Source organism: Mesoplodon bidens (assembly GCF_964165515.1).
Source record: "Mesoplodon bidens genome assembly, chromosome: 9".
In the NCBI taxonomy this organism is placed as follows: domain Eukaryota; kingdom Metazoa; phylum Chordata; class Mammalia; order Artiodactyla; family Ziphiidae; genus Mesoplodon; species Mesoplodon bidens.
The window spans coordinates 20,199,737-20,218,507 of NC_138166.1; the positions used below are offsets into that span (position 1 = coordinate 20,199,737).

At 41.0% G+C, this 18,771-nt stretch overlaps 1 protein-coding gene across 2 annotated transcripts in view; it reads left to right on the plus strand.

The window, feature by feature from the left end:
* BLVRA (biliverdin reductase A) overlaps positions 1-16,176 on the plus strand; it is a 58,603-nt gene extending 42,427 nt beyond the window's left edge. For both annotated transcript variants that reach the window (XM_081244267.1, XM_081244266.1), the window contains 3 exons: positions 10,136-10,243; positions 12,320-12,491; positions 15,810-16,176. In XM_081244267.1, the coding sequence (XP_081100393.1) occupies positions 10,136-10,243; positions 12,320-12,491; positions 15,810-16,068 (539 nt within the window). In that variant the 3' untranslated portion in view covers positions 16,069-16,176. The remainder of the gene's footprint in view (positions 1-10,135; positions 10,244-12,319; positions 12,492-15,809) is intronic.
* Positions 16,177-18,771: the final 2,595 nt, after the last annotated feature.

Genomic DNA, 18,771 nt, shown 5'->3' on the forward strand with positions numbered 1-18,771 from the left:
TACATTGTAGCACAGGAAGGAATAATCTTATTCAATTCAGCATACCTAATGTTATATCATTTTGGACAGCAAGAGTTATGGATAATTGGGGAGTGATGTCAGCAAGGTGGTGGAATAAGAAGCCTCAGAACCTCATTCCCCACAGAGACACCAACTTAACAACAATATATAGACCAAAATACCTTAGCAAGTACTCCAGAGATCAGTTAAGTGGTTGCAGTACCCCCAGGCAAGCACAGAGCCAAGAAGAGCTGCATTGAAGTGGGTAAGAAAATTCATTGCATTTGCTCACCATAGCCCTTCCCCTTCTAATTCTTAGATTAGAAGAATCTAAGGGGAGGAAAGGAAAGAGTGGAACATGTGTCCAATGTTCTGGCTTCTCAAGGGCTGCTTGAAGGACTGATTTCTGTCTCTCATGACTGGGAATGCTGAAGGAAACAGTAGTAGACATTGGATGCCAGGGTCAGGGCAGCTAAGAACGAAGTGAGCACTGTAGTTTGTTATAGCACCAGGGAGACTGCAGTACTTTGAACAGACACCACAGGGAGCAAGAGATTACAGGTTCTTGAGAACAGGGGCAAGCCTCTTTAACTTGGAAATTACATGTGCAAGCCCAAAGAAGATACATCTCCAGAAAAGGTTTGAGTGGCCTCCAGAATTTCTGGCCTGGCTGATTGGTGATGGTCTTCCCCTGTACAAAGCAAGTCTGTAAAGACTGGGAGAGGTGGCTGTTTTTTCAAATATTCAAATCTCAATACAGGCATATCTTGGAGATATTGCGGGTTCAGTTCCAGACCACAGCAATAAATTGAATATTACAGTAAAGTTAGTCACATGAATTTTTTGGTTTTCCAGTGCATATAAAAGTTATGTTTACACTGTACTATAGTCTATTAAGTGTGCAATATCATTATGTTAAAAAACAATGTACATACCTTAATTTTAAAATACTTTATTATTAAAAAATGCTAACCATCATCTGACAAAGCAGGGTTGTAACAAACCTTCAATTAGTAAAAAATGCAATATCTGCACAGTGCAATAAAGCAAAGTGCAATGAAATGAGGTTTGCCTGTAAATGATCACAAGGAATACAAAGAAACAGGGAAATATAGCCCACTCAAGGAATGAAATAAATCTGCAGAAACCAACCTTAAAGAAATGTAGATCCAAGAATTACCAAAATAACTGTCTAAAAGATGCTCAGTCAGCTAAAACAAAACATAGACAAGTAAATGAAATCAGGAAAACAGTGCATGAACAAAATGAAAATATATCAACAAAGAAATGTAAACTATAAAAAAGAACCAAACAAATTCTGGAGCTGAAGAATAAAATAACGGAGTTGAAAAATTCACAAGAAGGGTTCAACAGCAAATTTGATCAAGCAGAGGAAAGAACTGGCAAACTTGAAGATGGGTCATTTGAAATTTGAGTCAAAGGAGCAAAAAAAAAAAAAAGAATGAAGAAAAGTGAAAAAGGGACCTCTCTGGCAGTCCAGTGGTTAAGACTCCACACTTCCACTGCAGGGGGCGCAGGTTCGATCCCTGGGGAAACTAAGATCCCACATGCCACGTGGCATGGCCAAAAAAAAAAAAGAATAAAACTTAAGGGACTTAAAGGACACCATCAAGCAGATCATTATATGCATTATGCAAGTCAGAGAAGTCTCGTCAGGAGACGAGAGAGAGAAAGGGACAGAGAGCTTATGTGAAGAAACTATGGCTGAAAACTTCCTAAATTGGGGGGAGGAAATTCAAGACAATGAACCCCAACTAGAATAAATCCAGAGACCCACACCAAGACACATTGTTATAATGACAACTTGGAATAGAAAGAAACTACCTCATCATCATAAAGGCCATATATAAAAAGTCCACAGCTGATATCATACTAAGTGGTAAAACACTGAAAGCTTTTCCTCCAAGATCAGGAAACAAGATAAGGATGACCACTTTCACCACTTCTACTCAACATAGTACTGGAAGTTGCAGCCAGAGCAGGTAGGCAAGAAAAAGAATACTAGGCATCTAAATTAGAAAGTATAATCCCCCAAAACAAAAACAAATTTTAAAAAGTTACACATAATTTGGACATATCACTAGAGTTTAAATATTTAATGTAAAGGAGAAACATTTTAAGATATATTAAAAGCTCTCCACAGAAAGAGAAAATAAATTTATGTTGTACTGCTTCTGTTGGTAGGGGGCAGAATTATAGAGATAGAGAACTCATCTTCATATAAAAAAGAGTTTTCTAAGAACCATAACTGTTCCGACATATTTACCTAGGATGCCATAGAAAACAGTCCCAGCATTGGTTATCATATAGCTGACTAGCGCTTGGTTATCATATAGCTGACTAGCGCTTGGTTAAGGGTACTTTTTGCATTTTCAAATATCAGAAATGGAATGGAAAATCATATTTTTGTTTTCATGGGCACATGTAAAATGAATCACTGTTGGCTCAGGGCAGTGCATGGCCTGCTGTTCCTCTATTTCTTCTCAGAATCAGTGTTTCTCCAGCCCCATCTGTCACCCCGCCAATCAGATGGGATAGCTTGCCAAGTCTGACACATTTAATAACAAGTGAGACAACTTTTTCTAGCATTTGTATTAATGGTTAAACTAGTTACAAAGGAAGACCTACCTCTGTGACACAAGAAGTTCTGAGAAATGTCTTATTTCTTTTACAAAAGCAGCTCTGAATAGGCCAACACCAAAGCCATTGGAGAAACTGAATAATAATTCTGGTACCCGTCTCACTAAATTAATTACCTTAGGTCCTTATCCTTTTGTAAATTGAGATATAATTTCCTTATGATAAATTCAGAGATTTTAAGTGCAAAGTTAAATGAATTTAACAGAGTATATACCCATGTAATTATTACTCCAGCCAAGATACAGAACATTTTTATTACTCCAGAAAGTTCCCTAGTGCCCCTTTCCTGTCAGTGACTTGTCCCCTCAGTGACATCGATTACCTACTACCAGACTTCCCTTCAGATTATCTCTCAGCTAGGATCTGAAACCATTCCTGTATTGCTCAATCATCAGTATAAACGTCATGTCACATATATGCAAGGAAAAAAAAAAACAAATGAAACAAAATGGTAACAGATTAGCTGGTAGAATTCTGGGTGGTTTTATTTTTTTCTTTATACTCTTCCACATTTTCTCAATTTTCTTCAATGACATGAATTCATGTTTACACTTAAAAACTAAAAATAAATATAATTTTGTTTCTACCATATGATCATAACCATGAACAATAATTCACAGCAGAATGACAAGAAAAAAGGAAATATACCAATATATCTTAGTAGTGGTTCTTTCTGGTAAATAGGATCATGGGTATTTTTATTTCTTCTAATTTTCCCCCCAAATTTAAAAACACTTATTTATTATTTCTGAGATACACAAAACACCCTATTTCAAAAGATGAGAAATGGTTCTTTGAGAATTTCATAATATACTGCTTATGTCAGAAAGCTGCTGAAATCATGTTTGAGGAAATAAATGAGTCAAGAACTCAAGTCTATTAATTGCAAGTTGCCTTTTCATTTTCTCCTAAGAAGTTATATCTTATTTCATAATCCATGACTGATTCTGGCTTGCTGTCATATTTTTGGTGCTACAACTATTTATTTGGTTTGGTTTTTTTTTTGAAGATTATTTTGAAATAACCTCAAACTTACAGAAGAGTTGTGAATACAGTACAGAAAACTCTTTTTTCTTGAGAATCATGTGAGAGTAAATTGCCAACTTCATCCCCCAATAATTTCATGCATATATCCTGCAAATAAAAACAGTCCCTAGACAACCACATACAACCATCAAAATCAGGAACTGTTACCACGACACATTTTAACCAAGCTCACAAAAATCAAAGACAAAGAGAGAACTTTGAAAGCAATGAGAGGAAAAAGACTCATCACACACAAGGGAATCCTGATAAGGCTGTAAGCAGATTCTTCAGCAGAAATCTTTCAGGCCAGGAGAGAGTAGGCTGATACATTCAACGTGCTCAAAGAAAAATATCAAATGAGAATACTTTACCCAGGAAAATTGTTCTTCAGAAATGAAGGAGAGGGCCTCCCTGGTGGCGCAGTGGTTGAGAGTTCGCCTGCCGATGCAGGGGATACGGGTTCGTGCCCCGGTCTGGGAGGATCCCATGTGCCGTGGAGCGGCTGGGCCCGTGAGCCATGGCCACTGGGCCTGCGCGTCCGGAGCCTGTGCTCCGCAACGGGAGAGGCCACAACAGTGAGAGGCCCGCATACCGCAAAAAGAAAAAAAAAAAAAAAAAAAGAAATGAAGGAGAAATAAAGACTTTCCCAGACAAATAAAAGGAGAAAGAATTTATCGCCACTGGACCTGCCTGAAAGGATGTTAACTAGTAACATGAAAATATATGAAAGTGTGAAATTCAATGCTAAATGTAAATACTGGGTTGGCCAAAATGTTCGTTTGGGTTTTCTGTAACATCTTATGGAAAAACCCAAACAAACTTTTTTGGCCAACCCAATATATAGTCAAATTCAAAATATTACTGCAATGGTGGTGTGTAGGTCACTTTGAACTCTTGTATATAGGTTAAAAGACAAAAGTATTAAAAGTAACTATAGCTACAATATTTTGTTAATGGATACACAAGATTAAAATACATAAATTGGGACACCAATAACATAACTCGTTGGGGGGAGGCAAGTAAATATGTAGAATTTTTAAATGCAATTGAAGTTACGTTACTGTCAGCTTAAAATGGACTGTTATAACTATAAGATGTATTATGAAAGCCTCATGGTACTGTTAGTACCACCAAGGAAAAAATGATAAAGAGAAAAGAATCAAAGGATACCATGACCAAAAACCATCAACTCATAAAGAAAGACAGTGAGGGACTTCCCTGGGGGCACAGTGGTTGAGAATCCACCTGCCAATGCAGGGAATACGGGTTCAAGCCTTGGTCTGGGAAGATCCCACATGCCACGGAGCATCTAAGCCCATGTGCCACAACTACTGAGCTTGTGCTCTGGAGCCTGTGAGCCACAACTACTGAGCCCACGTGCCACAACTACTGAAGCCCGTGCATCTAGAGCCTGTGCTCTACAACACAAGAAGCCACTGCAATGAGAAGCCTGCGCACTGCAACAAAGAGTAGCCCCTGCTCATCACTAGAGAAAGCCCGCACGCAGCAACAAAAACCCAATGCAGACAAAAATAAATAAATAATTTTAAAAAATAAAAAGAAAGACAGTGAGAGGAAGAAAGGAACTATAAAACAATCAGAAAGCCGGTAACAAAATGGCAATAAGCTCTTACCTATCAATAATTACTCTAAATGTAAATAGTTTAAATTCTCCAATTAAAAGACAAAGAGTAGCTCAATTCATAAATAAGACTCAACTATATGCTGCCTACAAAAGACTCACTTACGCTTTAAGGACACTCATCGGCCAAAAGTGGAGGGATGAAAAAATATTCCATGTGGATGGAAAAATACTCTGTGCAAATGGAAACCAAAGGAGAGCAGGTGTAGCATATCACACAAAATGGACTTAAAGCCAAAAGCTGTAACAAGAGAAAAAGGTCATTATATAATAAAGGAATCAATTCCTTAAGAGGATATAAAAATTGTAAATATGTATGCTCCCAATACTGGAGTACCTAAACAGATCTGAAGATAAAAATAGGCAGCAATGCAATAATAGTAGGGGACTTCAATACCCTGCTCTCAACAATGGATAAAATATCCAGACAGAAATACATTATGAACTAATGAATTTAAACTACACTTTAGACCAAGTTGCCTTACAGACGTATACAGAACATTCCAACCAATAGCAACAGAACACACATTCTTCTCAGGTGCACATGGAACATTCTCCAGGACGCATCATATGTTAGGTCAGAAAACAAATTTAATAAGATTAAAATCTTATTAAGTATCTTTTCTGACTACATGGTATAAAATTAGAAGTCAATAATGGGAGGAAAGCTGGAAAATTCCACCTATATATGGATTAAACAACACATTCTGAAAAAACAATGGATCAAGGGTAAATGTTTTAAAATTTTTGAGGTGAATGAAAAAGAAACACAAATGCAGAAATTGATGGGATTCAGCAAAAGCATTTCCAAGAGAGTAGTTTACAGTGATAAACACCTACATTAAGAAAAAAGAAAGGGGCTTCCCTGGTGGCGCAGTGGTTGAGAGTCCGCCTGCCGATGCAGGGGACAATGGGTTTGTGCCCCGGTCTGGGAGGATGCCACATGCCGCGGAGCGGCTGGGCCCGTGAGCCATGGCCGCCGAGCCTGCGCGTCCGGAGCCTGTGCTCCGCAGCGGGAGAGGCCACAACAGTGAGAGGCCCGCATACCGCAAAAAAAAAAAAAAAAAAAAAGAAAAAAGAAAGAACTCAAACAACCTAACTTTACATCTCAAGGAAATAGAAAAGGAAGAACAAACTTAGTTGTTGGGGAGAAATAATAAAGATTAGAGCAGAAATAAATAGAGACTAGAAGGACAGTAGAAAAGATCAGTGAAACTAAGTTGGCTTTTTGAAAAGATAAAATTGACAGATCTTCAGCTAGACTTACCAAGAAAAAAGGGAAATGACTCAAATTAATAAAATTATAAATGAGGGAGGAGACATTGAAACTGATACCACAGAAATACAAAGAATCATAAGAGACTATGAACAATTTATGCCAACAGATTAGATAATTTAGGAGAAATGGATAAATTCCTAGAAACACACAACTTACCATGACTGAATCATGAAGTAAAAGAAAAACTGAGCAGACCAATAACAATCAAGGGGATTAGGAGATCAAATAAGTCATCAAAAACCTCCAAACATATAAAATCCAGATGGCTTCACAGATGAATTCTACCAAACATTTAAAGAAGAATTAATAACAGTCCTTCTCAAACTCTTTCAAAAACTTGAAGAGGAAGGAACACTTTCTAACTCATTTTATGAGGCCAACATTACCCTGATACCAAGCCAAACAAAATCACTACAAGAAAAGAAAATTACAGGCTGCTATCCATGATGAACATAGATGCAAAAATCTGCATTAAATTCAAGAGCACATTAAAAGGATTATACACTATGAACTAGTGGGATTCGTCCCTGGGTTGCAAAGATGGCTCAACATATGTAAATCAATAAATGTGATATACCACATTAACAAAATGAAAGATAAATATATGATCATCTCAGTAGATGCAGAAAAAGCACTTGACAGAGTTCAACATCCATTTGTGATAAAATCTCTCAGCAGATTAGGTGTAGAAGAAATGTTTCTCAACAAAGATGATACAGAGAACCCCACAGCTAACATCATAATCAATAGTGAAAAGTTAAAAGCCTTTCCTGTGAGATCAGGAACAAGACAAGGATGCCCATAATAACCACTGTGTGCTATTTAACATAGTAAGCTGTAAGCTGAAGCCAGAGTAATTAGGCAAGAATAATAAATAAAAGGCATCCAAATTAGAAAGAAAATTATAATTGTCTTTTTGCAGGTGACATGATCTTATATGTAGAAAACCCTGAAGATTCCACTGAAAATTGTTAGAACTAATAAATTCAGTTAAGTTACAGAATACAAAATTACCATACAGAAATCAGTTGCATTTCTATACACCAACAACAAAGTATCTGAAAGAGAAGTTAAGAAAGAAATCTCATTTACAGTACCATCAAAAGCAATAAAATACTTAGGAATAAATTTAACAAAGGAGGCGAAAGACATGTACACTGAAAACTATAAGACATTGATGAAAGAGATTCAGGAAGACATGAATAATGGATAGATACCCTGTGTTTTTGAATTGGAAGGACCGGTATTGTTAAAATGTCCATACTACCCAAAGCAATCTACAGATTCAGTGTAGTCCATATCAAAATTCCAATGGCATTTTTCACAGAAATAGAAAAAACTACCCTGAAATTTGTATGGAACCACAAAAGACTTTAAATTAAAAAAGCATTCCTGAGATGAAAAACAAAGCTAGAGGCATCACACCACCTGATTTCAACCTATATTACAAAGCTGTAGTAATCCAAACAGTGTGGTACTGACATAAAAACAGGCACATAGATCACTGGAACAGAATAAAGAACCGGGCATAAACTTACGCATATACAGTCTGCTGATTTTTGACACCAAGAACACACAGTGGGAAAAGGATAGTCTTCAATCAGTGGTGCTGGGAAAACTGGACGGCCACATGCAAAAGAATGAAACTGGACCCCTATCTTACACCATTCACAAAAATGATCTTGAGATGTATCAAGGACAAATAGAGCTGTTCAAAAAAAAGGGACTTACCTGAAACTGTAAAACTCTTAGAAGAAAACATGGGGAAAAATTCTTGACATTGGTCTTGGCAATGATTTCTTGGGTAAGACACCAAGCATACAGGAAATGAAAGCTGAAATAAACAAATAGGTCTGCATCAAACTAAAGAGTCTCCACACAGCAAAGGAAACAATAAATTGATACTTTACAGAAGAGGGAAAGTATTTACAAGCTGTATATCTGATTAGGGGTTAATATCTGAAGTATAAAGAACTCAGAAAACTAATAGCCAAAAAGCAAATACTCCAATTAGAAAATGGGCAGAGGAACTGAATACACATATTTCCAAAGAAGACATTCAGATGACCAACAGATATATGAAAAGTTGCTCAACATCATTAATCATCAGGGAAATGCAAATCAAAACCACGAGGTGTCACCTCACACCTGTTAGAATTGGCTGTCATCAAAAAGACAAGAGACAGGGCTTCCCTGGTGGCGCAGTGGTTGAGAGTCCGCCTGCCGGTGCAGGGGACACGGGTTCGTGCCCCAGTCTGGGAAGATCCCACATGCTGCGGAGCGGCTGGGCCCGTGAGCCATGGCCGCTGAGCCTGCGCGTCCGGAGCCTGTGCTCTGCAACGGGAGAGGCCACAGGAGTGAGCGGCCCGCGTACCGCAAAAAAAAAAAAAAAAAAAAAAAAAAAGACAAGAGACAAGTGTCGGCGAGGATATGGAGAAAAGAGAACTCTGGTGCACTGTTGGTGAGAATATCAGTTGGTGCAGACACTATGGAAAAAACTGTGGTGGGTCTTCAAAAAATTAAAAATAGGACTATCACATGATTTAGCAGTCCCACTCCTGGGTATATATCCAAAAGAATTGAAATCAGTATATTGAAAAGATACATGTACACCCATTTTCATTGGAGCATTATGCACAATAACCAAGAGATGGAAACAACCTAAATGTTCTTCCAGAGATGAAAAGGATAACGAAAAATGTGGCTTATATATACAATGGAATATTATTCAGCCATGAGAGAAGGAAATCCTGCATTTGCTACAACATGAATGAACCTGGAGGGCATTATGCTAAGTGAAATAAGTCAGAGAAATACAGATACTGTATGGTTTCACTTATAGTGGAATCTAAAAAGAAAAAAAAAGCCAGTTTCATAGAAACAGAGATTTGAATGGCAGTTGCCTTGGGCTGGGGGAAGAGGAAATAGGGCAATATAGATCAAAGGGTACAAATTTTCAATTATAAGAAGAAGTTGTGAGGATCTAATGTACAACATGGTTGTTAATAATATGGAATTGTATACTTGAAAGTTGCTGAGAGTAGGTCTTAAGCATTCTTATCACACAAAGAGTGAACTGTCAGGTGATGGATGTGTTAAGTGTCTTGATCTTGATAATCATTCCACGATGCATATGTACATCAAAACAGCACATTGTACACGTTAAATATATAGTTATATCTGTCCATTACCCCTCAATTTCATTTTTAATAACTTTTTCATAAAATTCATTAGGATTTTGATAAAAGTGGAAATAAATGTGTGTGTTCAGTCAGCCATCTTGAATCCAAAACATGGACATAGCATTTTTGAGCAAATTTAAAAAAAGTTTTTTAATATATATATTTTTTTATCAAAGTATAGTTGATTTACAATGTTGTGTTAGTTTCAGTTGTACAGCCAAGTGATTCAGTTATACATACATTCTCAATTTTTAAAAATGAAAAAAAATACAAGGAAATTAACAGGATTTCGGATGACTGCCTTTTTCTTTTTTTTTTTTTAAAACCCCATCCTTGTCGTGACAGGGAAAGTCTTGCATGAGGAGCACGTTGAACTCTTGATGGAGGAGTTTGCATTCCTGAAAAAAGAAGTGGTGGGAAAGGACCTGCTGAAAGGGTCTCTCCTCTTCACAGGTCAGCCCTTGGTGGGATCACAGGTCATATGCAACTGGTGAGGCTGGTGGAGGGTTACTGGGTTCTTTCTGAGCTCGCTAGGATGTGAGCTTGGATTCGTTTCTGCTAAAGACGTTCTGACTCAGGGCCGATTTAATTTTCCCACACACCCACAGACAATAAAAATAATCCATTTTTCTTCTTTCCTCAAATGAGATCTGATTGCTCAGTGGGCCTTGGGAAAAACATGTTAGAAATCTCAAGCACATTTATGCTTTTGGCCCAATCGATTAGGTAGAATTTTCTCTCATGAAATCTCGACGAGTTAGAGATTATTTTTCCACAGGAGGCTAAAAATGAAAGCTCTCTTTGCCAAAGGACCGAGAAGGTTCTTGGAGAAGAGAACATGTTTATATTTCTCTGTGGAGCAAATAGAATATGCATATACCCTTTCTTCCTCCAACATGTTATCAGGACATTGGCTGTGGCCAAGATATTTGATCTACTATATATTCAGCTATTTACTTTATGTTGGTCATTCTTTGAGCACCTCCATTAGCAGAAGGAAATGAACAGCCTGGAGCCTCAAGGTCTGCAGTCTCCTTTGGGTGGACTCCTTGGATTTGTCTCCACCCTAAGGCATCTGGGCCACCTTTCCTGAGGGCTTTCTTTACAGAAAGAAAACCGACATTGTCAAGTGGTAAAACCATTCATCTGTTTGTGAGTTTCCAGAAAATATACAGTAGTGGAATCTCATTTCAAAATCCATTTTCAGGGACTTCCCTGGTGGTACAATGGTTAGGACTCCGAGTTTCCACTGCGGGGGGGCACGGGTTCAACCCCTGGTTGGGGAACTAAGATCCTGCATGCCGTGCGGTGCAGCCACAAAAAAAAAAAGAATGGCACAAAATCTATCTTCATCCTTTAAAATGACAATATAATGAGAGTTGTGGAGACAATAATAATCATTAATCTGCACAAGGAACTGTGCTAAGTATGTGACATTATTTCATGTTAATTCATATGATAATCCTATAAAGTGGGTATTTATTACCCCCATTATACAGATTTTTTAAAATGAAGCTCAGAGAAGTGAGTAGCTTCACAAAGTTGACCCAACAGTTATGTGGCCGAGGCAGACAGACTGGAGCTCAGACTTGTAGCAGCTGTTCAGTCCTCTGCAAAGAAGAAGAGCAGAGGGTAACCAGCCCAGAGAGAGCTGCCTTTCCTTTGTAAGTTTCATACTTAGGTCCTAGTGATTTGAAACCATGTTGTCTATGAAACTTACAATCTTTGTCTTCTTTTATTTATCTTTTTATTTACTTTGCTTGTTTTCTTTAGAACATACTCATAATTATTAGTTGTTTTAAGTCAGTATCAAAGTTATAAGAAATCTTTGGTTTAAAGAGCAGTGCAACAGATACGAAGTCTTATAAATCTAGGTTATGTTTAAAATTTAGGCTGGGAAGAGAGGGGAGCAGTATCTTGACCAGATTTCTCATACAGATACTCATTGCAATATACTGTTGTACATGAGATTATGAAGACTGAGGAAACACTTAACGCTGTATCAATTTTCTTGATATTGACTACTTTATAGGAATTATTGTTTTCTCCACAGCTATCACAATTCCTTCACTCCCTTATCATTTACACAGACAGTTATATGGTATTTATAGGAATATAGGCTTGAGGGACTAAAATACGTTAATTCTTTTACTTCTTTAAGTCACTAACTGAAGGGGATATATGTTTACATATATGTGTGTGTGTGTGTGCTGTGTGCATACACACACAGCACACACACACACACGTTAGAAGCCTAAAACATTTTTATTACCCTGTGGGCCAGATGGACTGCAATTTCCAGTGAAATATTTTATTTTACCAACAAAGTGAATTTAAGAAACAGGAAAAAAGGGAGACGTTTTTGTGAAAGTCTCCATCAGAATTAGTCATCTTGCACACCCCCGTCACAAGGTAGGTTGTGTGTCCTGATCACCCAGCCACATCTGTTCGCTCCCTGTCACAGACCCCATGCCCCCCAGCTGTCGGCCCCTCCCCTCCAGACCCCGCCATGTCTGTGATTCCCCACAGCTGGCCCGCTGGAAGAAGAGCGCTTTGGCTTCCCTGCATTCAGCGGCATCTCTCGCCTGACCTGGCTGGTCTCCCTCTTTGGGGAGCTTTCTCTCGTGTCCGCCACTTTGGAAGAGCGAAAAGAAGATCAGTATATGAAGATGACCGTGTGCTTGGAGACGGAGAACAAAAGGTAGGTCACGAGAAGCTGCGAGGAGAAGCCAATATAAGGACATCCTCGTGTGTTCACAGGGGAAACTATGGGGGACCCAGGGGCCTAGACCCGCACCTTCGACTCCAGAAGGGCCGTCTACTTATGCCAGTGGAACAGGTGCTGGGATTTCACTTAATGCTGCCTCATGCCATCCTCCCAGCAGCCCTGTAAGGTTAAGAGAAGCTTACAGATTTGAGCAGGTTGTCTGAGCCACACAAGTGAGCAGTATCCAGTTACGTCTATGACCTGAATTGTTTCCAACATTTTATGGTGAAAGATTCAGGCATCGGTGAGTTGAAAGAATTTTGCAGTGAGCATCCATCCAGCTACCTAGATCCTACCATCAATATTGTACTCTGCTTGCTTGTCACACGCCCAACTATTTCTCAGCTTTATCACCACATCATATGTCATGTTGCCAAAATATTGATTCTTTATTTTTCATACCAAGTCTTTTTTTATTATTTAAAAATGTTCAAGAGACTTTAAAATGGCCCAGAGACCCAAAGATGTTCATGTCAAATAATAAGATCACACCGAGGTGGGGTCTGTTGGTTCCTCGATTGCTAAAGCCTCCGTTTGATCCTGGATCATGACACACCCTGATAATTCTGCTAGGTGGGTAGTGGTGATACCCTCTGATTCCCAGCATCTTCTGTAAATGGCCATCAGTCCCCTAATGATGAAAAATGCAATCCCAGAAATAATACGCTTGCAGATTCTACCTGAACGTCCTTCCTGTTTTTCGAAACCAAGTCCTCTACTGATGCATCTGGGAGGCTGAGATAATGAAGCGTCCCATCTGACAGTAAATGTAGATCTTTCACCAGCAAACACCCTTCAAGATAAAGTGCCTCATACCAAGTCTTTTTAAACATAAGGAGCCTCTGTGAGTCATTTGCCCACACAGTTTCTTAAGTTACAGCTGCCTTCCAGCAACCTAGTGGAACAGAGCAGAACCTCAGCAGAGGATGGGGAGGAGGGCAGACGTGACCTTGAAAGGACCAGCAAGACCAGGATCCCTGCTTGAATTCCAGTTGTACAAGTACTAGTATTTGCTAACATTTACTGAGTTCCTACCATGTGCCACGGCCTAGTCCTTTTATAAGGATTTTCTCATATAATCTTTATACCAACTCTCTGGAGTGGGCATTATTATGATGATTATTATGATCACCTAGGAAACTATGAGGCTCAGAGAGGTTAAGAAACTTGCTAAGGGCACACAGCTAACAAGTGATTGTGTGAGAATCACGCTTAGGCAGCCTGTCTCTGGTCCCCAGATAGTCACACCTTCTCCACAGAAATTGCACAGGAAGGGCACGAGAAGGGAATATTACTGAAAACATGCCAGGCCTTGTCTTTGTCCTAGTCTTCACCTATCTACGAGGTTGGGTACCATTAGCCTCAGGTCCCAGATTATCCAGGAAAACCCAGTGCAGTTTACTCCCAAACCCGTGTTCTTCCCATTTTACCAGCAGTTTTCAAACTTTGTAAAAAAAAAATAATAATAAATAAGCATTAGAACACCTTTTCAACCCAAATCTATATAGAAGAGGTACACGTTTCAGACCTCCTGTTGAAGCCAGTTGGTAGGAGTGGTGCCAGAGCCAGGCGTGCCCTACCCCTCCTGCCCTCGCCCTCCAGGGCAAATACTTTAAGTTTTTAGGACCACAAGATGAAGTTATTCCGTCCACATCTCTCCTGATGGCTCCCCCTTTATGTACTTTAGATCTTTTCCTCTTAAACATTCACCCCACACTCTAATGTAGGTCTGGGTGAGCTGGTTGGCTGAAGGGGAGGCCTCCTTTACCCAGGTTGGAGGTACCCCTGAGCTTCCTACAGCACCCAAAACAATCTTAAGTGACCTGCTTGGGCCCCTTTCTAGCAACTCCGCACTGACACCGTTAGCGGTATTATGGCCCGTGCCTCTAGAGGCGGAGAACAAACAAACCAAAGGTACTTCCCCTGCATTCCTTAGCCACACTGATCTAGCCTGCCCACGCCGGGCCTGCCCCACTGCGGCCCACGGGGAGAGGAAGAGGGAATCCGAGGAATGGAGACAAGAGAAGGCCAGGGACCCTGATGCCTGCCCGGCCTTGAACCCTTTCCCTATTCGCCCTGAAAACTCCATTACTTAGAATGGCAGCCCACCCAGATTGCCTGTCCTTGACCCTGACTCTTCCCTGTAGTATAAGAAGGAGGGGAAAGCAAAGAGAAGTAGCCAGAGCAAGTTCTCTCATTCCTGAGACTTCGTTCCCAGAAGAAGGAAGGAAAACTATATATGTGTATATGTGTGAAGAGGCTGAATGGAGGATATCCATATTAAAGTTGGAAAGAGCTTGAATATTTGGCAATAATGAAATATTGAATGAATTATATAATCAGTTGTCCCCATGGTATGCAGATAAAAATAATAATAGTATCTGTAGGATCATAAAAATATTTTTAAATAAACATAATTAAATATTAGTTATACTTTAGGATTTATATTCCATATACATATAGGCAAATATTTGAAAGGATTGTCTCAAACTGAAGATTTAGGCAAAAGAATTATGGATTTTTTTCCCATTGAAAGTCCTTAAATCAATGCTGTATTGTTTTTAGAATATATTTTTTAAGAGCAGATTTTATATTTTTCCTGTCACATTATTCAGTGAAGCTTCTAACTTTAGATTGAATCTGCTTAGGTTTCTCTGCTTTTCATTAAGCAGATAACACAGCTTTTATCTAAAGACAGAAAAGATAAATCCAGAAAAAGAAGAAACTTTAGAAGAGCGGGGTCTGTCCTATTTGAATTGTAGATTTTGGGGAGTGTTGACCTTGGCCTGAGGGGCAAATGTGAAATGGAAACAGGTGCTTTGTGAGTGGGCAGGCAGCATCTGGTCTTGGCATGTGCCTGGGGTCATAGACCTCTTTGAAAATGTGATGAAAGAACGCTAAGAATTCTTTCCCATAAAAATGCACATACACTTGGAAACAACAGTTTGCATAGGATCTCAGGTCTGGATCCTCCAGAAGGATCCGGTGAGATTCAGGGTAAAAACTCCTAAATAACAAACTGATACACCAAAATCTTTGAATTCCCCTGCCTGGTGGCAAAATTGCACAAAGGACCTTTGGGCAGTAAAGTTGCCAGCAGTCACCCATGGCGTCTGGGAGGCTGGTGGAGGTTGGGATGCAGCAGCTGCAGGGAAAATGGGCACAAAACGAGGACCTGGCACTGGGCACTCAGGTGCCAGCCCGCATCCGCGCACCCCTGTGACATTAATCCTGTGCCTCTTGCTTCCCCAGCCCATTGACGTGGATTGAAGAGAAGGCGCCTGGCCTAAAGCGAAACAGACATTTAAGCTTCCATTTCAAGTCTGGGTCCCTGGAGAATATGCCCAATGTAGGCGTCAATAAGAATATTTTCCTGAAAGATCAAAATATATTTGTCCAGAAACTCCTGGGCCAGTTCTCTGAAGAGGAGCTGGCTGCCGAGAAGAAACGCATCCTGCACTGCCTGTATCTGGCGGGAGAGATCCAGAAACACTGCCACTCGAAGAAGTGAAGGGAGGGGGCAACATGGCCCTGCCCAGACGAGACCTGAGCCTGATTTTTATCAAGAGTTGACCTTAATCTCTGTTCTAACCATTAAACGTGTCTTGGGTAAACAGGATTCGCTTATTGTCACGAGCTGTGTTGGGAGTGATGCTTGGGTAGGGGCACACGTGGTGGGGATGAAAAAAGAACCAACCTTGGTGGAGGAGAGCACGGGATGCTTTAGATGTCCAATTTCATTCATTCTTCCCAACGGCCCTGTCAGACGAGTATTAACCAGGCTTGTTTGCCTTAGTATATTGAAAAAATCTTGAAGTCACCCAGCTAGTAAATGGCAGAACCAGCCTTTAAACCCCACTCATGCGCTAAATCACTGCGAAACAGTGCCGGGAACCCTCCTTCCTGCCGCCTTAAGGAATTTTATTCCCCGCCCCCACCCCCACAGACTCTCACTGGGCGACCGTGCCCGGTGCTGGGGATCCTAAAAATGAATAAGACATAGCTGCTGCCCTCAGTAACTCAGTGTCAGAAGGGAAGCAAGTCACACAAACTGGTCATTGTAATGTCGGAGGTTCAGGCTGTCCCTGGCCATCTGGAGAAGGGCTCAGGGAAGATGTCCAAACCAGGTCCTGATGATGAAGAGATCAGCTGTGTGAAGGTCAAAGAAGGGCTTTCCTGGCGGGGGTGGGGCAGTATGAACAGAGAGAAGTAAGAAGCAGCCTGGCCAGTGCCCTGGGACAGTGTCGCTGGAGCACTGGGTCTGGAGTGGGGAGTCCTAGAGAGGCAGATCTGATGGTGGGGGGGGGGCCTTGTAGGCCAGCTGAAGAGCTGGGGTGGTGTTTATCAGGCTGTGCAGAGGCATCGAAGGGGGGTGTTTAACGTGCCGGGGGCGTGGGGGGCGTGGTCCTGTTTCTGATTTAGGTCGAGCCCTCAGAAGGCTGCCTGGAGAGGAGACCAGAGACCCAGGAGCCGGCCAGGGAAGCCACGTGTGTTTGCACTTGGAGTCTTGTGTGTGTGTCTGGACTCGTGGCTCCTGTCCGGTCCAATCTGCTTGACTTCAAGGCAGAGCTGAGTCCCAGGAAGCTGCTCTTTTGTTTCACTAGTGGTCCTGTTGCATCTTCTTCTGAGCTTGTGTTAGACTTCTTGCTTCTGTAAATGTCACCCTCTTGGTTTTTTCCCTGCTCCCCATTTGCTATTATGAGCCTTAACTAGTTTGGAAACCATGAGATGGAGGCAAACTCCATTCTCTACCTCTGTTTCTATTATTCCATCACCAGAGTATCTCCTGGTAAAGCAGGAAAGTATATTAAATCTGAAAAGAATCCATAAGGTTATTCCTTCATTCGCCATGTAAAATAATTTGTAATAAATATTGGTCCATTCGTTTTCTTGTTTTATTATCACATCGAGTGCCCCTCAAGGCCAGGAAATACTGTATGCTCTACGTTTTTGTATGTTCCGCAGTATCTAGCATGAGATAAATGTTGCATATTCAATGATTAAAATAGAGTGCAACAGTCTCTCCCATTTGGGCTTGATAACTGCTATTTCAAAATATTGGCCCTATTTGATATTAGAAGTAGGATGGGGCTTTCCTGGTGGTGTCTTGGTTAAGAATCCGCCTGTCATTGCAGGGGACATGGGTTCGATCCCTGGCCCGGGAAGATCCCACATGCCGCGGAGCAACTAAGCCCATGCACCGCAACTACTGAGCCTGCACTCTAGAGCCCATGAGCCACAACTACTGAGCCTGCGAGCCACAACTACTGAGCCCGAGGGCCACAACTACTGAAGCCTGTGCACCTAGAGCCCGTGCTCCGCAACAAGAGAAGCCACCACAATGAGAAGCCCACACACCACAACAAAGAGTAGCCCCCGGCTCGCCGCAACTAGAGAAAGCCCACGCGCAGCAACATAGCCAAAAATAAATTTATTTTTTAAAAAAATGTAGGGTGGATGTCAAAGAAAACCAGAACTGGACAGTCAAGTGGTATAAGCAGATTTTATTCAGGACAATTGCAAAAGGGGAAAAGAGACCTTGGTATAGGGCTGGGCTCAGTTCTGCACACGGCATGGGCAAGTGGCAATTTATAGCCAAGGAGCGGGCTTAGGGGTCAGTGGATGGAAAATTACTGAGGGGAAACATCAGGGGTGAGGGGGATTCTGGCTACGCCAACTTGATGAGATTCTTGCTGAAGGCAGCTGGCACAACTAGACACCAAGGTGTGAGGGATGAGGAATTTGATCAGATACTGAGGGACTTAGTAGAAGTTTTGCTACAACTCGGTGATGCAAAGACAGACGGGGAGGCTTCCCTGGTGGCGCAGTGGTTGAGAATCTGCCTGCCAATGCAGGGGACACGGGTTCGAGCCCTGGTCTGGGAAGATCCCACATGCCGCGGAGCAACTAGCCCCGTGAGCCACAAATACTGAGCCTGTGCGTCTGGAGCTTGTGCTCCGCAACAAGAGGCCTCAATAGTGAGAGGCCCACGCACCGCGATGAGGAGTGGCCCCCACTTGCCACAACTAGAGAAAGCCCTTGCACAGAAACGAAGAGTCAACACAGCCATAAATAAATGAATAAATAAATAAATGAATAAATAAAAAAAAATTAAATTAAAAAAAAAAAAAAAGACAGACGGGGAAGCCCGAAGGTCGAGGCCTAGCTGAGCACAGGGCTCAGAGCAGCCGGACTAAATGTGGTCCAGGAGAGA